Raw genomic sequence first — 22,636 nt, 5'->3', positions numbered from 1 at the left:
ACAAAAAAAACAAACAGCTGTGAAATGCACACTGAACTGTGTATCTTACAGTATCTTGTAATCCACACAGAAGATAATAAAACCAGAGTGTATAATATTACATTTTTTTCATCTACCTGTTTTGCTGAAAATAAATAAATGCAAACCAGGTATGACACACCCACAAACTCGAATAAATATTTGCTCAGTAACACACTCATAAAGCAGCTGTGACGTTCGCGGACATTTTTATGTTTTGGTGCAATCATTTAGTGTGCAGCTTTCCTCTGGTTAATGCTTTCAAAATAAAGTGTTTTAGTCAGTGTGTGGCCCCGAGAAATGAGTTTTTATCCGGGGCAGAGGTAGCTAACTCATTCATACCCGGTGACACCTTTATCTGTCTGAAATCTAAAAGCGTGCATAAAGCGTGCAGGGTTAACTTAAAGCGCTGGCGTCCGAGATTAGCCAAGCTAAGCTAAGCTAGTGCCACAAGTCAAACTATTATCGTGTTATCCGAAAGCGTTATGGTTGCATAATGAATGACACCAAACACTCACAGAGAGAGAGGGGGACCTTAAATTCCTTTTAAAACTCCTACTAATCACACTGCTGCGCCAGCCAAAGGAAGCTCGACTTTAGAGGAAGCTCCAAACATTTCAAGGCTGGAGCGTGTGCGGGACTTGACGTGACGCTATAGTGGGACTGGCTTTTTCTCCACTCTGCCTGCATTCATAAACGGATATGATAAACCAGCTCTGAATGCACCGGAGCAGCGACAAAAGTCAGCTCTGACCATGGCGGAAGACGACGACGCTAAGATACGGATTTTACAGAGCCTGCGGGGTAAAATATGTAAGTGAACCGACGTTTTGAGAGTCTCGCACAGTGTGAGGGGGGGAAGGAGGTCGAGAGCTGTGAGACGGAGACCGGGAGGGGTGCGGTGTGCTATCAACAGTCGACTGAGTGAAGGCAGAGACAGGCGAGCTGGTTCGTCTGCTGGCTGGTGCCTAACGTCAAGCTAGCCTAGCATGCTAGTAGAGGCTACTAGCTTGTTGTGAATGCATTCATTCATCGCGCAGAGCCTCGCCGCCACCATTTAATACCCCCGAGCCTATTTTGAAACTGTGACTCTTATTTTTATTCGTATTATTTTTTTTGGCAGCTTGAAGCCAAGTTAAATCAGCGTCGGGCTAGCTACTACCACCAGCCTCTTCAGTCAGTCGTCACCAAGCTAGGAGCCCATTCAGCTATTCTCACTGCGGGCATCTACCAGTCAGGCAACTCTAATGCTAAATATTAGACGGCAATAACGTTATTTCCAGCTACAGCACAGACTTTAAACGCACATCGGATTGAAAGGCAGCAAAGCAGTGGCTGCTCAACCCTTTAAAGTTTCACGTTAGTTGCTCATTTTTAGCCGGACACCAACCTTAACTTAACTGGGAACCACTAACTTATTTTTGCTAATAAATCCAGTATTGTTTATTGGCGTTAAAATAAAAAATAAACCGGTTTCTTGAAGCCATTTCTGCGGTTTGAAATGCATGTGGAGGCTATCGTCATAAAAAAGATTATCGTGTCATCAAGTGCCACTAAATTACTGATTGAAAAACAGATGCTTGTTCCTTAAAAAATAAATAAAAATAACATCGTAGTTACTTAAATGCCACAATCATCCCGTTTTTGTCAAACGTCCAAACTGGAAATCCCGACTTTAAAGTAAAATACCTCAGCAGAGCCTCGGTGTCCTCTCCTCGCGGGTCAGCTCCTGTGTGGGGGTATCTGCCTGATGGATTTATCGTTTTGTTTTCTACGGCTTCTCTCTACGAGCGTTTTAACCACCTTTTTTTAATGTTTTAAACGTTACACGAGTAGATTCCTTCATTGCAAGTTTTTGGTTTTAGATAACAGGGTACTGCATATGGCGCAGTAGATTTGCTTATTTTCAGTGTTAATACCCATTCATTAGCCTTCATCCGCTTCCCCACCATCCTGTCTCCGTCTTCAGGTTTCGGTTTGTGTGTGGCACTGCTTCTATTAATCACATGAAATTTAACCGACTGGTTAAATGAATGCATTTGTATTTAATGAGAGCAATATTTATTACTGCTGTATTACTGAAATTATATCGTGTGTTCATTCTTTTTAATAGCCACTCGTGATACGTTTTCAGTTTCCAAATTGATAGTAGGCACTCATGAGTAATGGGTGAAATGGTGTGTATTTACTGTAAGACGAGTATAGGCCAGCTACCATGTAATGCTTGTATTGCTAGGAACACAATAGGAAGACAAATGTCAGTTTCACTACTATGAATTAATGAAAAAACAGTAAGCAGAACAAAATAGAGGAACTATCATGGCATGTAACTCACTTTGCAGTCTTGCGAAACTCCATTCTTCCTCGTTCACACTTTGTCCTTTTTCCTTTAGCCTACTTCAGTGGAGGTGGCATTGTGTGAAGATGTGTTTATTGTGACAAAAAAATTTCCAGTGTACTTTCATCTGTGTCCTTGTTTGATTCTCATATTAAAGGTCCTAGGGCTTACGCACCCTTTAGGTCGTGGTTTCTTTCCACAGGGAGACGCACTTCTGTTGTAGTGAAAATGCTATGAAAGGGCAAAGATGGATCAAGTGATGCCTTATGTGTTTGTCTTTTTTTTTCTTCTTTTGCATATGTGTTTCTGTGCCCTACTCCCACCACGACATCCTGGTCCAAGTTTAGTGACAGCTTGACCCTTTTCACTGGCCATTCCTAAGATTAGACACAAACCGCTATTAATAACTTGTTAAAAAGCTGATCTCACTGGCAGCTTTTCTTAATTAGGTCCCTACCTGGGCTTAGGGTACCGGTCAGCAGCTAGAGGGCTAATTTAGACCATCATGACCCCTCTAATCCAGTAAATGGCCTAAATATGTTACATTGTGAAGTTATTTATAGTGCTGTATTTTTGGTAACAATTAGCTGTACTGGAAATCAGCTTTACCCTTTTGTGAATTGTTTAGATATGTTGTACTAAAACTCCATGATATGTAATCTGAGCCTGCCTGCAATGATATGGAAGTAGTGTGTTACAAAGGTGTTTGTCATTTGTGAATCAGCGCTGTGCTGTCACCATTGGTTCTGCTGAGGAAGTCGATGTTTCATGTTTTTAACCACATTTGAGCATCAAGTCTACTTCAGCTACATCCGCTCTGCAGCCTACCCTGGCAACTGGCAGGAGTCTGTGTCCCCCGAATGAACAGGGGATGATGAACATCAAAGCAGAATTTTAAAAGTGTGCTGAAAACGACTGCAATCATAAATCTTCTATTAATTTAGGATTCCTGTGTGCTAAGTCGAGCAAATCAAATCACTTTAATGTAAACATAACGATTTTTTTGCTTGTTAGTAGAAGTAGCTGCAAAATTAAAAGCTTATTATTAATTATCAGACTGAAGATGTATTATTTAGAGGTCCAAACCTTAAGCTTAATTATATTAGCACATACATGGACTTATCACTAAAATTCTGATATACAATTGTAAACCAAAAGAGCTACAGAGGTGAAGAAATATTACTGATATTGCTACTTGTGTTGAAGACAGCTTTTTTAAAAATTTATTTATTTTAAAAAAAAAATATTTTTGCTATAATGCTAGGATGCTAATGATGTTCTGTTTGCTGCAGGTGAAGCTAAAAACCTGGGTTCTGTCTCGGGTCCAAATCGACAAAGGGATCTCTGTACTTTTTGCACCATAAGTCTGGATCAAGAGGAGGTGTTCCGCACTAAGGTGTTTGACAAGAGCGTCTGGTAAGCAGGATAATCTTGTACTAATATGCTGATTACAGCTGCAAATCCCAATGCCTTTTTGTCTTCTCTGTTTCAGTTAGGGTTGCAGTTTGCACCTGTTACTGTGCTATCATATTGTGATTAGGTTAAACATTACTTGTATTAGTTTCATAAATATTAGTTACACATGTAGGCTTCAGTTAAATGCAACTACTTAATCATTATGGCTGCGTGAACGCCGAGGTGGGAGACGGCTAAACATTAAGTTGACTAGATGCAGCTAAAGGAACTTAGGAGACTTTTTCTGATAGACTGTGCAGATTTTTTGTCTTTGCACTGATGTAGAGTACAGATTAGCTTTTTTTTTTTTTCTAGTCCACGGTGTCATTAAATCATTATAGATATTTATTAAACCTTTATTAATATAAACGTAGAATTGAAAGAGATCACAGTAGCTGCATCACAGATTTTGTGGAAGGCCAATAAAAATATGTGAAATGGTAGATGTGAAAGGTGTGAAAAATCTATTCTTATTCACACACATTGATAGACTTGTCACCTATAAAAGAAAGTTATGTTTCCTGATCATTGCAACACTTCAAAATGTCAACTTTTTCTTGAGAAAACAATGCCTTTCTTTTACAAGTAATGCTGGCTATTCAAGAAATCCAAACATTATCTGTTTCGGGTTTAGTATTTTAGTTTTGGTGTTTCCGCCTCACTGTAAACATTTTAACGTAGAAAAAAAATCTTTCTTTGGTTCATTATGTGCAGTATAAAAATCCTTTCCATCAAATAAAAAAAGCTCTTCTCCAGCTGCTGTGTATCATTAGATATTGAATACGTCCTGGTTGACTTTTCATCTTTTTCAGTCTGGTAAATGTCTTTGTTTTAAGTCAGTGTTTTACACCAGGATATTTGTCCTTAAAATGATTATTAAGATAATATTTAGACTTATGTTTTGGAGCCAATTTTAATTATTCAGCTGTCTTGAATTTATTGGTGAGTACGAGCCACGTGTACAAATACTAGGCATTTATTTGTGGGGTAAAAGTTTAGACTGCTTACTTTGCATGTCTAGAGTCATTAAGAACATTACATTTGGCTGCTGTTACTTGTGTTTTCATATTTTAAGTTTTTCTTTTTTTTGTTTGTTTTAAAAAATAATTTCATAAAATAAAAAATCTCCTTTTGATCAGATTTTATATGGACAGAGTCATACTGTCTTTCATGGATGAAATGCAGTCTTTCGAATACTTAGAAGCTGTTGAAACATGACTCAGAGCTGTGTGTGTGTGTTCGGTTCCCTTTGAGCTGGGAAATGTTGTGTGATTCTGAGTGAAATGAGACATTATGCCATAGTTACATGTTCACAGCCAGTTCAGAGAAAGGTGTGGATATTATGAAACCTTTAAGGGTTTTTTTCTATATTGCTGCACATTTAACTTTAAACATAGTCCTGCCCTCTTTAGGCATTTCATAACTGTTCTTTTTTTTTTTCCTCTTTGTCCTGGTTTTTTTTAGTGCAGTTCAACAACAGTTTTAGAGGCTTTTTCCTCTGTCACTCTCAGCTGCACAAGTCCACTATTTATCGCATCTTAATCTATATGGGTATGCGCTCTGTTTGACTCATGCCTGGTGTGTATGTGCTCCAGCCTTCGGGTTTTAATAACTATGATTGCTCCCTTTTGTGGTCAATTGGCTTTCTCACTTTACTTGGAAACTAGGATGACAGCAGAGACAAGTGGGTGTATGGGTGGGTTACGGTAAATAGTTCTCTGATGTTAAAGAAGATATGTGGGTGTAAATTGGATTGGCTGGCCAAGCCCAAGGTGGAAGTGTTGAGAAAGATTACATCATTCAAGATGCATTAATGGACTGTGTGGCATTTGCATGTTCTCCCTGTGTGTGCCTGGCTTTTCTTGGTACTCCGGCTTCCTCCCACAGTCCAATTTTGAAAGTGGCTAAAGTGACTGAGAATGTAAGCCCATGCTAGCCCTATGAAAGACTGGCAACGTGTCCATTGTGTATCCTGCGTCTAAGTCCTATGACAGCTGGTATGGGTAGGTGAAAAGATTCCTACTTTATAGAGGCGGACAGATTAAAGAGCTACACATTAATAAATATTGATACATATGTGATTGTTTACAAGTCTTATTTTCAGTTTCTTTTTTTAATGAGGAAATATCATTGTAAATTTAATTTATTAAGTCATAAATACACCAACAAGCTCTACACACACTTTCGAGAGCTACTTATTTACAATGTGTTTATAATTGGCCTATCTATACCTAAAGCAAGTGTATATCTACTGAATACACTAAATACACTTTGACCTGCTCCCCTCAGGCAGGAGGCTCCGGTCCATTCGCACCAGAACCTCTCGCCATAAGAACAGTTTCTTCCCCTCTGCTGTTGAACACATGAACAATAACCGTATGACTGTTCCCACCACTAACACATGACCCTACGCTGTGTTCACTGCATCATTCCATGTTTGGCACTGATCACCACCTGCACCCATGTATATATCTATCTACTTAGCACTTTTAATTCTTATTCTCATTTTTATTTTCATGTCTATTTAAGCTTAATTTATAACAGTATTTATAACAGTATGTTTGCACTGAAGCACCGCAGCAATTTCCTAATGTTGTAAACCCGCTCAACATTTGGCAATAAAACCCTTTCTGATTCTGATTCTGATTCTGAAATGCCGGCTGTCAATTAGTGCGCTATTACGTTTTTTTTGTTTTTTTTCTCAAGCATTGTCAGCTTCAATCTCAGTAAATCTAAAAGAGAAGGACTGCATTTTTTTACTTGAACATGTGGACAGTTTATCTAGCCAAGTACTGTTCAGTCTGTTTAGGGACAGGTGGGCAGGCAGCACATATTAAGGTAGCGTTTAACCTACAGTCTGCTAGCTGTTTGGCTCAAAGTCTTGGTCACGAGGCAGCTGAGTGGCAGAGATATTCTGACCTTCTCTCCATCCCCCAGTTTCTAAGGGGCAGTCAATCCTGTGGTGAATAAGGCATTTGACTGTAAGAGTGAATATGTTGTCTGTGTGATATCCCAGCAGTGTGCTACAAAGCTCTACAGGGTGTACTTGGCATTTTGTAATTGGATGACTATTGCAGAACACAGTATTGTGCAGAGGTCCGGAGCCACCCTTCATTTCTTTATATTTTGCTAGGAAAATAGGAAATGGGTGCAGCGTTTTACTGAAATGTGCAAACATGCATTGAAATACAATAAGGCAAAAAAATTGTTTGACTTTCAAGCTTGTTAGAATTGTACAATCTTTGGTATGACCACCTTTATTTTTCAACTCTCTTAGGCAGCTTTCTTATAATTTAAGTAGTCTTCAGGAATAGTTTTCCAGGCTTCCTGAAGGACATTCAAAGCTCTTCTTTGGATATTGGCTGACTTGCTCTGTTCTGTCAAGATGATCCCACTTTGCTCTTTGGAGACAATCCATGACTGATATTGTCCCACTGTGTGTTTTTTCTGTCCAGGTATGCTATTACTGCATTGCCAGGGCGTTTGGGATCATTGTCACGATGAAAAATAAAACTGGTGCCAATGAGATGCTTTCTATATGATATTGAATGGTGGTTTACATTTGATGGAACTTTTCTAAGTTAATAATTCCATCAATTTTGACATGGTCCCTTCCTAATTCTTAAAGACATGGATTTCAGATGCTGGTCGTCTGTTCTAGATGTTGTTTTTTTGTTTTTGTTTTGTTTAAGGCGTGCCACTTCTTCTTTTGTCTTCCACTTGTTGAGATTCCTCAAATTTTTTTCAACATCATAACAAGATGTGCTAAATTTTCAGCTAATAGCTCTGTGGGAATCACCTTTTTGATTCAAAAATACTTTTTAAGTTAAACTGTGTTGTCTTTTGGTATTTTTCTGTAGACGCAACTAAAGAAATGAGAACAAATTATTTGTTTTGTAACGGACTGCCAGTAACAGAGTGCCTAAAGATACAATTTAAAACTGGTTTGTTCAAGTTGTCTGTTATGTGTAGACACAACACTGGTTCCTTCCTTGAGTTAGGTGCCTTTTTATATAAGTCGTGAGTAGGTTATGATTCATAGGTCAGTGTTAAGTAGGTTTATAAACATAAAAACATTCCTCTGAAAGTCATCAGGAAGGAGGACTAGACTGAAAATTTGTGAAAAAGCAGCTAATGTCCAAAGAAAAGCTCTGAAACATCGTCAGAGAACCTGGAAAATTAATTCTCAAGACCATTAAAAAAAATAAAAATATTTGAGAAAGTCTGGCAGCTTGGAAACAGAAATTTAAAAGAAATGAGGGCTAGCTCAAGACTTTTGCACAGTACTGCATTTCTCTGGTTGCAGCATTGGGCATACATGCAGAATTGTATCTAAATGTAACATTGTAACAATGTAACATGACAATGTAACACATTGTTCTGTGATCTCAGCTATTTACATTTTTGCATTTTAGCTCTTTGCATTTTACTCTTATAGCTTACTTGTCACAGTTTTTGCATTTAATTTTTAAAATGTAATTTATGGAAGACACAGGAATATAATGCAAGAGGGAAAAAATACATAGATTTTGATTTTTCTTAATAAAGTTACACTGTATGTTCAGGAAATCAGAAGAAAACTGGTAAAAGTGACAGATTTAAACCTACAAGATATCAAGAACATTCCCCTCAGTCACGATGAGTCATAAGGGCACCCTGTGTCGTCCACCTTCTGCTCAACCAGTTCATTTCCCAGTATTTTAACAAATTCTGGCGGTGTTTATGACAGTCATGTGATATTATTATTACGCTTATGTCCTGTTACAATGTTACATGTACTCAATAATTGCCCATTATTAAAATTACTACTTAACATGGAAAAATAACCCCAACCATGTTTCCACGGCACACACATGCACACTTGCTAGATAAAGAGATTTATTCTGTAGAGGAATAAACTTAATAATCACCACATCTACATTGTTGGTGAGTAAAATACAATATTAATAACTAGGAATGCACCAATTTGCCGTTTTTATTTTATTTTTCACTCCATGATCGTATGAAGTATGAATCAAATACAGTATAAAAATCAATAAAGCTGCAATTTTTAGACTGTACGTGACAAATGGATGCAAGTAAAAACTGTTTTTTACATTATTAACCAACCTATTGGTGCCCATTTAATAAAAGCTCAGCATAAAAGTCTCTACTGCTTTTTTTTTTTTCTTCTGTCATTCATGGTGACAGTATTTATTTTTTTTCTTTATCTCATCCTCTGTTCTATTTTAGCGTCCCCCTCCCCACAACCACCGAGCAGATGAGCGATATATAAAATGATGCTGATGCAATGATAATGTGCAATAAAAGCTTTAAAACCAACTTAACAAACAGGAAATGGAAGAAAGGGAAAGTCGTCAACTGTAGTTGACTGCTGTTTGTCAATAAATCATAAGTAAAACATAAGCTACTACAGCAGTTAGCAGATTTGAAATTGTTCCAAAGTGCTGACTCGTTATTTTTATGTCCATTCATGCCGCTAACTCTTTGTCGATCAAAGTATACCCTCTGGGTTTACTAATGCATTGCCACTGATGTGTGACGTAGTAAACATTAACAATACCCAGAAGTCAATAGATCAGCCTGTTGTCACATTTACCAGTGCAGCTGTGCAAGTCAGCTTTGGTCCTATAGCAACTATCAGGTTTTGAATGTTTGGTCTTGTTTTAATGTGGAACATTTCTGCGTTCACAGTGATATCAAAGTTGTCTTTAGTTATTTTGAGTTGACACCCATAATGGCAAGAATTGCATAAGTGAGAGATTTTTAGACTGAAAAGTGAAACACAAACAGTTTCAGCCATAGAAAAAAGAAAATGCATCCCCTTTAAATTCTTAGATTTTGCATATCAGGGCATAATAAAAAATAATCTGGTGCTTGGCAGGTCTTCAAATTGGGTAAATGCAACCTAAAGTCAACTAGAAAACATGACCTGTTACACAAACGGATACCTAACAAAACCTAAGCTAAAATGCAGAAACGGTGTGAGTGGGAAAAACACTAAGTACACTCTATGATTCAGTAGCTTCTAGAACCACTTTTAGCAGTACGTTGAAGTCATCATTTTCTGTATGACTTTATCTGTCTTACAGAAAACGATTGCACCCTCTCTTTACGCTGTTGCTTCAGTTCATTGAGGTTTGTGGGCATTCGTTTATGCACAGCTCTGTTTCATCCGGATTGAGGTCTGGACTCTGCCTGGGCCATTGCAACACCTCGATTCTTTTCTTTTTCAGCATTTCTACTGCGCATCTGCTGCTGTGCTGGGATCATTGTCCTGTTGCACAACCCAGTTTCACGACATTATTTCATCTGGGATTAATCAAGAAGTTTGAATCAGAATCAACCAAGCTCTCGCTGTCTGATGGTCTCACATTTGACTCTGGAATACTTTAGTATACAGAGGAGTTCATGGTTGACCCAGTGACCTGTAGCTGTAAAACAAGCTGCAATCATTAGCCCTCCTCCACCATGCTTGACAGTTGCTGTGAGGTGTTAACGCTGATATGCTGTGTTTTCACCATGCGTGCCAATGTAGTTTTGCAAACCTTGCCACCATCTTCTCGTCTTTCCAATGAAAATCTTTCCAAATAAGCTATACTTGTTCATTCTTTTTCCAAATTGTACTGTCACAAACTGTAGCATTTGTCCTGTTGCCTAAGAACTGTAGAGTCTGACATGTAGCTCTTTGGTTTTTTGCAGTCTGTGAGCATCGCACAGTCTGTTCTTAAGGCGAATTTGCCCAAATGTCCACTCCTAGGAAGACTGGCAACTGCCTTTTATGGTTTCCACAGTGAGAAATGATCTTTTAAATGGCAGAATGATGGTCTTGTAACCCTTCCCAGATTGTGGAATAGAAGTAACAGTTGCTTTGAGACAGTTGCTGATGTCTCTCATTCTTGGCATTGTGTATACACACACCTGAATGTTCAAGTACGTCTGCTTACATAGAGGTGCTCACACTTGCTGATGATCATTTAATCAAGTGCATTTGATTAACTGATCATCAGGCTGCTACTTGCATAGAAACAGTACTTAATTTTATTTATTTGTTACAAAATACTTCTGCGTTTTGTAATTCCTGTCAAATAAATATTGAAATGGTGCATTGCAGGTCAGTTTACCTCACAGTAGAACCTTTGACCACTGACTATACTCATTCTCGCTTGTTCCCTTTTCTACCAAAAGAGATAACCTTGTTAGCTAATTTAGACCTCTCCCTTTTACAGCCCTTTCTACGGAGAGGACTTCTACTTTGAGATCCCACGCCCATTTCAGTGTTTATCCTTCTATGTTTATGCCAAGAGTGTTTTCCAAAGGGACCTACCTGTTGGTGAGTAACATTTAAGAGGACAAGCAAGTATATTTTCTCATCTCGATGAATGTGTTGATTTTTAACGTGTGTGTGTGGGTTTGTGTTGCTTTCTCTTTTAGGCAAGGTGTCCATCCGGAAGGATGACCTATGTAAATACAGTGGGAAGGAGAACTGGTTTAGCCTTCAAACAGTAGATCCTAATTCAGAAGTCCAGGTAATTTCTAGGAAAGCTGATGACTCACAAATGTAAAAATTTGACCCTTGCCCCTTTTTTTTTTTTTTTTTTTTCTGCAAGGTTACTCGTACTGCATAAAGTTCCACTCGCTTGGTCATCAGCACAGCACAGTTAATGATGATAGTCTTTTACAGCTCACAGTACCCCAACATAGCGAGCAGGAAATCTGCTCGCACGTAGTCAGAAATTTGCATGCAGATAAGATCATTTCCATGTCAAAATAAGGCTTAATAACCTTACAAACTCAACTCTTCTCACTAACATCCGGACTGTCACCATCCAAAGAACACACTGTCCGAGTCTTTTTGCATGGAAATAGAAAAGCAATACGCAAGTGTCCAGTTTATTAGTGGCAGACTCTTAATGTCATCGCACGATGGCAGCTGAAAAAAGGCAATGTTTGTGGCACAGAACTAAAGACATTTGTCTAACTGCACATTTAACCTGTTTAATAGACAGCAAGAAGCTTTTTAACCAACACCACCAGAAAAATATAATTGCTTCCATAACTGATACTATTTCCCCCCCACTTGTTTTGTTCTAGCCATCTTCATGATTTAGACTAAAAGTCTTAAAATTTGTATTTGAAATGTAAGCACACTTTGAAAAGAGTAATTTCAAGTCTTCTCCTGCACATTTATATGATGTATAATTAAGAATGCATGCACACGAGGAGAAAGCTGTTGCTAAAAATGATCCTGGGCTAAAATACTTGATCGACTTATCAGGTGTTTTCGGTCCATCGTCTTACATTTTTTGTTTTCCAGCATTTTATTTTTATCATTTTTTTTTTTTCATGAGTGCAGTTCTAGTTTCTGTCACATATAGGGCATATATGTGGGCTGCTCTGTTTCAACTGTACATCACTATCTTTGATCAGATAGTTTTTGTGGCGTGCTTGTATTGGGTGAAACTATAGCACACTACCACTTCTGTGCTGCTGCAGCTAACATGTTGACTCTAGCTGCCATTAGCCCACGCCAAGACTATTCTGGGTATGTGCCGCTACACTGATTCACTCACAAGTAGACACTTTCAACAGCAAAGTTACATCAGTGAGCGATGGAGGTGTTGTTTCAGTACCTCTCTGGTTTGATTTGCAGCCAAACAGGGGGGCTGTGTGAACACCCTGCGAGCAGTATTAATTTTAGGTAACCTGCTCAGTTAATAGGGGTCACGGCTGGAACGTGAGCGTTAATTTGGTGAGGATGCTGGTTCATTTGGACGTATATTGGCTTAAAGGCCGGTGCTGCATGAGAAAGGAGTACTTGCCATCTCAGCCAAGTGCTGAATTGCAGAGACGGAGTGCAAGTGTGGGGGCGTTTTGTTTAGCTCACCCTCTGTTGCTCACTCTCTCACTCTGTATCTCTCTCTCTCGTTCTCTCTGACACTTCCGAAGGCAAGACCGGCAGCCTTCACCACATCCGACTCCCCTAAAGATCTTTATGAGTGATTTTGAACATTTTTTTTTTCCTTTACATTTTTAAAATTCACAGCTGTTGTGGCTCTTGTCACTCTCCTGGTTCTCCCATTAACCTAAATCAAGATGGAGTATGAGGTGGAGCAGGACTGCAGGTCTTGGAGAATAAGCAGAACCCATTTTGAAATATGACAGCGAGAGAAATGTGCAACTTAGTAACAAATAAACATGGTGTGCAAAAGTATCGCATATCATCAGTACTGCAAGCCAGATTTTTATCTTGTTTACAGCCTACATAACTTTTGACTTGTGCCTTCACTAAAGACTGTAGACTCATGGCCTTAGTAATGTGTAACTTCTTAGAACGTCTCCTCTCCTCATGGTCAACAGGGCAAGGTTCACCTGGAGATGCGATTGAGTGAAGTGATCACAGAGAACGGATCAACAGGCCAACACATATCAGTCCGGTGAGTTCTACGAGTCACTTGTTTCCTGTCAAGTGTGCTGTGAGTACAGTTAGTTTGAAACTTTGCAGGGAAATCATGACAGAACTCCAAAGCTTGAGTCAAGTGAGTATTTTCACTGGCTAAAGATCAAACCTTCACATTAAGCCCAGCAAAACAAGTCTCCAACATAAAAGGTGTTAGGTAAAAGTTTGAGTAATAGCGCATAGCATACAATCCTAAACTGACTGTCCACACTTCTCATTTTGAGCAACAACTTGTTTGAGAAAGAAATATGTTTAAAGTTGTTTAAAAAAGGGGGAAAAAAAAAAAAAAGAAGAAGAAGTCATCATTGATAAAAGTTTCAGTATTGCTTGCTAATCTTGGGTCTCGGTAGCTTATTTTTTGTGTGGTTTTCAGTGTGTCACAATATTCCTTTATCATTCACCTTTACTTCCGAGCTGTACATTTCACATCACACAGTTTTCACAAGCACAAACCGATATAAGGGCAGATAATGACGTGGGAGGATGTTGAGAGAGAGAGAGAGAGAGGGGGGGAAAAAAAAGAAAGCGCCCATTGACAGATTAGGCTGAGCATGTAAATTTACACACACGTATGTGCATGTGTATGTCAGACCTCTTGCTGTTTACGTATGTTGTTTTGCACCCCCACCATTCATGCTTGGAGAGCAGGGTAATGAGAAGGAAGTGATGGCATCTGAGCAGGAAGCGTGCGCTTCTCACTCTGCAACCGCTGTGGTTTTCTGCTGCTGTCATTCAGTGTTTGAATCGGATTGTTTGCTTAAACCGTCGGCCTGCTCACTGTCACCTGTGCGTAATTGCTCTTGTTTTTCTCCATCGGGTCGACCAGACAAGTCCACGAAGGGCGTGAGGCTCATCGTCCCGTTGCAGGAAGCTAATCGGAGCAAAGTTGCATCGCGTCGAGTTAAAAATGATGTAAGAGTGAGGCTTTAGGGAATATTGTTATGACAACCTTGAAGATGATACCCAAACATCTTTACATTCAGCTGCTTGGCTTCTCCCTCCGGCCCCGCTTAGCATAGCAGGCTGAATTCATTCTTATTCTCTGCTGACTTGTGCTTAGCAGCCACATCCTGTTTAGACTGCTCACAGTGCCTGTTGTCACCTGAAACACCTGTTTTGTTTTGTTTTAAAAAGATCCTTGTGTGACGCCAGTCAAACGTGAGGTCAGAGTTTCTAATGATATACTGTAATCTAGTTTAATAATCCAGTGCTACATTTAAATATAGTTCACGCTTCATGTTGTTTTTGTTTTTTCCAATACAATACTATATAAACTTGGTTTGTAGTATATGCTTGTCAGTTGAGCCTGATTCCTCTTTTGGTGCAGAGTCATTGACATCTAACATAACTAAGCAGGTTTGTGAACAATAAATAGGGTGATGCAGTGACATTTTTAATGATTATGTCTTTAAGCTTAATGTGCAAAAGCATTTACGGTTTCTGTTTTGAAGACGGGGTGTTTTTCTTATTGTTCCGGTAGTGCAAACCATACAAGGTTTAACACTAAAAGCATTTCCACTGAGGCGTCTGTTGAACCAACAAGAAATTATTTACCATTCACGCACCCGCGGCACGGCATTAAAAGCTAATCTCTCCCAAGGTCTGGGTCACTTTAGGGCCTGTCAAAGTGTTACTGTGTGAAATATTGACGGTTTTGGTCCAAGGTGAGCAGCTCCTCAGTGTTTAGAAAGGTGGAATCATAAGATGTAACAAGAATGCTATAACGGTGTAATATAGTTGCCTTTATTTTATGTTCTTTCTCTTTTCTTGTGTTTTTATTCAGGATAATTGAGTGCAAGGAACTGCCTTTGATCAGTGGGCAGAACTGTGACCCCTATGCTACCGTGTCACTTGTCGGACCTGCCAGGTAACTCTGAATTTCGCGCAGATAACAAAATAAGTTCTTAGTGTGTTACAGAATATAGAAGTAGCTTGTTTGTTCCTTTTTTTTAGCTTTGTGTAATCACATAAGTAATGACCAATTTCCTGAAATAAACAGTGCACAGGTTTTCCACACTGCCTTTAAAACTACTGAGGAATATGTGCAGAAATATTGTGCAGTGTGACTTGAAGCGTAAGGTCCCTACATATATTCTCATCTTTAGGAGCACGGCCGGTCTAAACCAAGGTTGTTATGGTTAAAGCTAATTGTGGAAAAAGTTTGAAGTAGTTTTCTTTTTTTAACTAACTGTAAGAACATCGTGAACTTGCACAGCTGACTTAAAATAAAGTACAAACAGACAACAAATGTCGTTAGTTTTAGTCTTTCTCAGCCTGCCTGAAGAGGCTTTGTCACACATATTTGAGATGTGGGAGTTATTATGGGTTTGTTTGGTTTTTTTAGTTTCAGTTCATTTCCAGAGTGGATTTCTTTTCAGTTTAGTTTTTATTGTTTGAAAGTTTTTATTGGTTTCACTGTATTAGTCAGTTTTTTGTTTGTTTTTAAACTATCATTGTATGGAGGAAATATGTAGGAAGATTTAGGAAAATCGGTGCAGGTATTAGAACAAAAAAAAAATCCATCAAAGCCTCCTTGAGAAATTGTAATTTTTTAAATTTATTTTTTTGAGCCAAACTAAAAAAATACTAAGACTAAGGATCTTTCCTCTAAATATTTTGTTATTGAAAGTTTACAAAATTGTTTCATTTAATTTTAGGTAATTCTAACAACCTTCTGTGGGGCATTTTCAGCTTTTACAAGTTGTTGTGCTTGCATTGTAATATCTGTTTGGACTTTCTTAAATCTTGCTCCCAGCAAGTACCCTCCATATTATTTTTGGAGGCGTTTTTAGCTAGATGCTTTCAAGGCTGTTATTAGGCATCTATAATTCGACTTTTGTGAATATAAAGTTGTTTTATTGAGTTGTTTTTGTCATGAATTAAAGTAACAGGGTGCATGTTATAGATGCTAAAAGCAGGTCTTTTTAGTTGCTAGGCATGATGACAGGATTTCTGATATAGTTGGGAACCTCGAGCAGCGTGAGCTGTACCTGCGTGCCAGGTTTAGTTGCTCAACACCTGATCGTGCAGGAGGAGCTCGCAGACAAAGAGCAAACACGCAGACAGAGATTTTGTGCTATTGTAAGATTAGAAAGACTGAAACTAATTAAAACTATCTGAAACAAACCACACCTCTTGAAACAAATACAATATCAAAATCAAAGACTCAGAACTAGACTCTGGTTTAAACAAATTTTTATTTTATTTTTTTTAATGAATGTCATGAGTGAGCTGACTAAACTTTCCAAGAATACAAAGACTATGAGCTCAACTATGAGCATCCACTTACAGCTTGCCACCATCGTGAACCTTGTTACAGATGGCAAGATTACATTTTAGTCATCTTAAGTCACTCCCTGACAGTGCGATAGGAGTCACATGCTTCTCTTCCCCTTTTCTTCTCAACGTATCCATAGCTGAATCCTTAAATTATCAGAGAAAATGGCATTCAGTTTCTGTAATGTCTCCCCTAAGGTCTGATCAGAAGAAAACAAAGGTAAAGAAGAAAACCAGCAACCCTCATTTTGAAGAGACCTTCTTCTTTGAGGTAAATCTTGTAACACATGTTACCACATCATAGGTTTCAAATGGTCTGTTGGTTACAGCAGATAATTGTATATATTAACCATGACATGTTCATCTGCAGGTCACACGGTCCTACTCCAGGAGGACTCAATTCAACGTGGAGGAGGAGGACATCGAAAAACTTGAGATCAAGTGCGTTTTGAAGGTTTTTTCCCCCCTTTTGTGTGCGCTTAACGCTCTCTCTCGCTGTCTAACAGACCCACACACATACATGTACACGCTTCCCCTTTATAGTCTTGACAAAAGAAGAAGAATTTCTTAACGACTTCAGGTTTAAAAAAAAAAAAAAAAAAAAAACCCAAACAAAAAAACTTTTTATTTGGTGTATTCTGACTACTGATGGAGAGCCTTTGATTTCTGGTTAAGGATATGTGGGGCTTCCATCACAGTGGATTCATAGCTCACTGGGTAAGACTAGTCAGAGCTGAAGGTAAACACTCGTGCATGGTGTTGAGGTTTGGATTTGAGGTGGTGTCATTGCACACATTGTATTGGTTTTTATGCACCAAGCAGGTAAGCACTGCTTAGTAGCGATTTTTCTTTTAAGCCCTTTCTGCCATATTTGAAGTGGGTGGTTGTTTTGTGCTGAACACACAGACAGAAAGAGCAACATTTATTTTGCCTTGCTACTTGTACATGTAGTTTGTAGTAACAGTTGTATATTTGCAGATGAAAAACATTCTTTCAGTCCACATCCTTTCCCCTTTTTTGCAGAGTTGATTTGTGGAACAATGAGAATCTGGCTCAGGATGTTTTTCTGGGGGAAACACGGGTTCCTGTCAAGATCCTACAAAGCGACCACATTCACAAAGCCTGGTAAGGAGCAGACGGAAGTATCTCGCTATCTTTAAACGTATTTATGCATACTTATTGAGCACTAGGCTGACAAATTTAGATTTTCTGTCCCCTTGTTTTGAAAATGGGTTTAAAGTGGAATCCTCCCCCCTTCAGGCACATGCCTGTAATAAAGACAGAGCATTTTCTTCCCATTTTAAATGGCAATACTGAGATAAAACTGAAATGTTCATGAGCTTTGGTTTACACCCCTATTACCTCCTGTTTACATAACTCCTAAAAGATTTTCCAAAATAGATTCAGAAAGGTCAGTTTTACCTATATGTGCTCGACTAAATCCAGCACAGTCTGATGCGTCTGTGCCTTTAAAAATTTACTACGGGGGGGAAAAAAACAAAAAACATGATCATTAATCTGTCATGGCCTGATTACCTTCCTCTTTACCAAACAGGGTTTCTTTTTATTTTTTATTTATTTAAACACTGGAAGGTGGAGCCGCTGCCTTTGGTATTTCACTGTTCAGGAACCCAGTCTTGCATGTCTGTTTGCACTGTTGCATTTTCTTGCTTTTACAAGGTGATCTTAAAACTCTTCCTAGATTTCTCAGAGTTCAGCAGTTTTTCCACTGTGTGGGTGTTTTCCTTGCTTTGCGTCAGAGTAGGAGATGTGGGATTACGCCAGATAGCAGTTTGTTAGTAGATGAGGGCTTTGAGTCGAGTGCGTGGGTGGCTTATGCATGGTGGCAGTACCTCATGTCCTGTGTTTATGCTGGAAGTCGTCCATGTTGCATTCATAAAAAGTGTTGGGTACAGGTGATCTGTTAAAGTGTCTCTGTCTGTGTGCAGTGATTACAGATCAAGGGGATTACGGGCAAACCTGCAGTGACTGCAGGCCAACTCGACATGTATAATGTTGTTTTACCCCACCTGTTGGCTTATGGAGAGATGTGCAGGCACTATGGGAGGAAGATTTATTGATCACTAGGCTGACTAATATGTTCTGAATCATGGGTGGGGGAACTCCAAGCCTTAAGGGCCGTGTCCTGCAGGCTTTAGATCTCGCCCTGGGTCAACACACCTGAATCAAATGAATGAACCTGAATTAGTTCATTACCAGGCCTCTGGAGAACTTCAAGACATGTTGAGGAAGTAATTTAAAACCTGTTTTGGATCAAGGACTCCTCTGAAACCTGCAGGACACCAGCCTTTGAGGCCTGGAGTTCCCCCACCCCTCGTCTAAATGGATATTATAAAAAGACTTTTCCTCCCATGTCCAGATTTTTGGTCATTTTGATCTTTTCTTTCTTAATTTAAATGTCAAAAAAACGCCGATTAGCGGTTGAACAGCCTCACAAATTTAGATTTTCTTTCCCCTTGTTTTGAAAAAGGGGTTCAAAGTTAAATCATCCCTCGTTTAGGCATATACCTGTAATAAAGACAGAAGCATTTTCTGAACATTTTAAATGCCTATGTCGAGATAAAGCTGAAATATTTGTGTGCTTTGGTTTACACCCCTATATGCTGTTAAACAAGCCTAATGATTGAATTCCTCTTATTTTAAGTGAAAGCTGTTAGAGCAGCAGGAAAGAATTGGCAGCGTAGCAAAGACGGCTGTTTAGTTGATATACTGTGATAAACAGGTGGGTATATCTGTACTGAGCAGCATTTAGAAACCTTTTTTTGGTTTTTCTCAGTTGTTGCTGTAAAATATCCTCTAGTTTATCGTCTTGCTTTGCAATCTATTTATCATGGTTTTATGATTTTCAAGATTTTATGCTCATTACTTAAAACCTTTGTAAAGTGGACTTAAATCCTTTGTGATGCTGCATATTTACTGCACTATTCCTGATACTTACTCTATTTCATGTTTATAGTATACATATTTTCTAAAGATGCATCCATTGAACTTTTTTGGCTTATTTCAAATTTCCCTTTTTCCGATACCAGCATTTTCCACTTTCGATATTCTTTCTAAAACCAGCACATACAAGCTAATCAGCTTTTATTCACTGATTTGTTTTTTTCTTAAATAGTAAAAGAAACTATAAAACCTTTACAGTTTCTGCAGTAAGTTACAGGATCTTCTTTTGCTGAAACAACTGAGTATAAAGTTTTCTGCTACTGCAAAGAGGTGAAAATAAGTTTCTGTACCTGACATGTATAATCTTTCTAGACAAAAGCAGGGTCTAGTAGATTTATAGAACAAAATAAATGTCAGGTACTTCCATAATTTTCCAATATATTTATAACTTCACTAGATAACCGGAGATCAACTCTCGTCTCTTTTTCTCCCGTCTCCATAATTTTTCTCCTAACTGCTTTAATCGTTCTGCTCATACCGAAGCTGCCGACTCTTGGCTGGCTCTGACCTCTGGATAGGTTCAACCACTTTTCTTTTGTTACCTTCTTAAACTTGTCCTTGTTCACTTAAGTTAGGTCGATTTAAGTGTCTGGTCAGGTTTGTTGTTAGGATCGTTTTCGTGGTGGTCCCCCCGCAGTTTACTTTGGAGAACTTTGTCGCCGAACTCAGAGCTGAGACCATCTGTGCTAACACCGTGTAAGCTTGTGGCTGTGAATATACCACTGTGCACATGTTATGTATTTATGAGATATAGTGTCTTGTAATCAGACGTGAGGCTGTCAGAGGGTCACTGGTGCGAGCTGAGTACACTGGGAATCGGCTGATTGCAGTTCCTGGTTGATTCAATGTTGCGTTTTTTTTGTTTGTCTTTTTAATATTTTCCCACTTTGAGGATCTCATGCATCTCTGTTGTTACTTCATCTGCTGTTTCAACTGGCTGTTACTGATTTATGAAAATGGGAGAGTGTGTTAGTTGTTAATTATTAATTATTAGTGGTCATAAGCTGCTTCTTTGCCTGGACCACCTCCACTATAAACAAGCACTCCCACCTCCACCACACCGCACCCTATCCCTGCCACCCACACACCCACCAATATCAGTCATGGCCTATGTAACCCTCGTCACTTTCTCAACCCTGTCCTCTAATGTGTGACTTTGTATTGTGCCCCTTCCTCCTGTTTTGTGTATATACTCCTCATGTCTGTTATTTATTCCTGCTGTCCTGCTAGTTATGTTTTCATACCATGCTCAGATGGTGTGGCGCTCCCACAATTTTGTAGTACATGTACAACAATCTGGCATCTCTACTAGAAGTTTGTGCATTAAAACAAAGAGCTAAGAAGTCTTAAGTTAACTGGATGGATGCACACCAGATGTAAACCGCTGCGTGCTCAAATAAGCAGCTCTCGATCTTTATCTGCATCGAAGATAATAACATGTCAGCTGTTTTGTTCAAAATTTGTTTCCACTTTCCTCAATTGGCTGTGGAGGGGTGAAAAAAAATATTGCAGGTTTAAACTCTGTGTTTGACTCAGACAACTGTATTCTGCATGAGTATATGTGCACAACTCATCATATATTTAGGTAAGACATTGGATAAAAGCACATTTTGACAAATGAAGATGCTTTCTTCTGTCCTGCAAAGTGTTTTTGGAAGCTTCAGTGTTCGTTTTGCTGCTTTTTTCTGGTACAGTTGGTCTGTGATGTGTTAAACAGTTGGTATCAAACAAGCAGGATCAGCTTTTTTTTTTTTTTTTTTTTTAATTATGTGTAATCTTAGGTGGGTTGTGTTGTAGAGTTAATACTTTATGAAAGTGTCCAGGCTGTCTGTGACTGACACACATGTTCTCAGTTATCTGGTTTCTGTCTTGGTTATGTGATAAGTCGCAGGTTCCATGTGTTCAGAGGATGACTCATTAGTCACAGCACAGTAATGTGTTGTTTCTCTTATTGTCACCCATAAGGTATCTCCTTCAGCCAAAAGGGAACGGCAACAAATCCAAGTCTGATGATTTAGGATCCTTGCGTTTGAAGCTGACCTACATAGAAGACACAGTGCTGCCATCTGCCTGCTACACGCCACTCTGCACCCTGCTGCTCAAATCCCCAGATGTGAAGGTGAGACAGACGCTTTAAGTCGAAGCAAATCCTGATGAGAAAATTCCACACTGAGACGATGCAGAGATCGATATTGTTGTCTTTTCTCTTTTCACTTTTTTTTTCTCACCCTTCTTCAGCCCATCTCAGCATCAGCAGCACACATCCTGGGGGACATTTGCAGAGAGCGATACGAGGTCGTTCTGCCGATGGTCCGACTGCTGCTCCACAACAATCGCTTCGTGCCTTTTGTCTCTGCTGTGGCAGCACTGGAGCTGGACAACACTCAGTGAGTACTCCTCTGGCACATACCTTTTTACACCAAGCCAAGTAGATACACCGGATAGAAACATGCAAACAGATGTTACTGCACTGCAGTCACGCTGTGTTTTCCCTAACAAACAGTTCAACTTTCTGGCTATGACTAATGCAATAAAACAGGAAGCAGCTCTAAAATACAATAGAGCTTCAAGAGTGAATGTGGTTTTAATTACTCGTCTTGACTCAGACGGTCTGATTCTGAAACTTCATAAAAATTCTAGTCACAAAATAAAGTCTAATTGGTGTCTGTGGAATATCTGTGTCCATACAGGGAGGCTAACACTATATTCCGTGGCAACTCGCTGGCAACGCGCTGCATCGATGACATGATGAAGATTGTGGGAAAGAATTACCTATCTGTCACCTTGAAGCCTGTAATAGATGAGGTATGAGTAAAAAGGAGACACACACACACACACATCCTGTGTCGATGCCAGAATAGTCATGAATCACTGGGGTTAGAATGGAAAAATCCACTTAAACATCTGCCCTTCAGCCTCAGTCTGCAGATGTGCAGATGTAATTGGAGGGTTTGGATAGGCGCAGGGTATTTTCCTTTAAACGGTTTTAAAACTGTAATTTTTTTTTAATCCTGTCTGGCTTGTTGACACTGGTCTAGATGTACAGGTTGAAGGCCACTGTAATTACCACAGTTTCTTGCAACTGTATCTACAGAGTGTGCATTATTGTGTATTTGGTCTTTTCT

The 22,636-nt window shown here is 39.1% G+C and overlaps 1 protein-coding gene across 1 annotated transcript in view; it reads left to right on the top strand.

Moving 5' to 3' along the window:
• Window positions 1-555: 555 nt before the first annotated feature.
• rasa2 (RAS p21 protein activator 2) overlaps window positions 556-22,636 on the top strand; it is a 31,917-nt gene continuing 9,836 nt past the window's right edge. The window contains exons 1-12 of the mRNA XM_086261024.1: window positions 556-831; window positions 3,649-3,772; window positions 11,041-11,144; window positions 11,246-11,340; window positions 13,172-13,248; window positions 15,055-15,138; window positions 16,746-16,818; window positions 16,918-16,988; window positions 17,571-17,672; window positions 21,477-21,630; window positions 21,750-21,898; window positions 22,202-22,316. Coding sequence (XP_086117150.1) covers window positions 774-831; window positions 3,649-3,772; window positions 11,041-11,144; window positions 11,246-11,340; window positions 13,172-13,248; window positions 15,055-15,138; window positions 16,746-16,818; window positions 16,918-16,988; window positions 17,571-17,672; window positions 21,477-21,630; window positions 21,750-21,898; window positions 22,202-22,316 — 1,206 coding nt within the window. The 5' untranslated portion in view covers window positions 556-773. The remainder of the gene's footprint in view (window positions 832-3,648; window positions 3,773-11,040; window positions 11,145-11,245; window positions 11,341-13,171; window positions 13,249-15,054; window positions 15,139-16,745; window positions 16,819-16,917; window positions 16,989-17,570; window positions 17,673-21,476; window positions 21,631-21,749; window positions 21,899-22,201; window positions 22,317-22,636) is intronic.

The sequence above is a fragment of the Aulonocara sp. 'chitande type north' Nkhata Bay genome, linkage group LG14, assembly GCF_057382095.1.
Source record: "Aulonocara sp. 'chitande type north' Nkhata Bay isolate Kocher_YH1m ecotype deep benthic linkage group LG14, A_spYH_male_GT1.1, whole genome shotgun sequence".
Classification (NCBI taxonomy): Eukaryota; Metazoa; Chordata; class Actinopteri; order Cichliformes; family Cichlidae; genus Aulonocara; species Aulonocara sp. 'chitande type north' Nkhata Bay.
The sequence above is the reverse complement of the archived record's forward strand: the minus strand, read 5'-3'. Positions and strand labels throughout refer to the sequence as shown.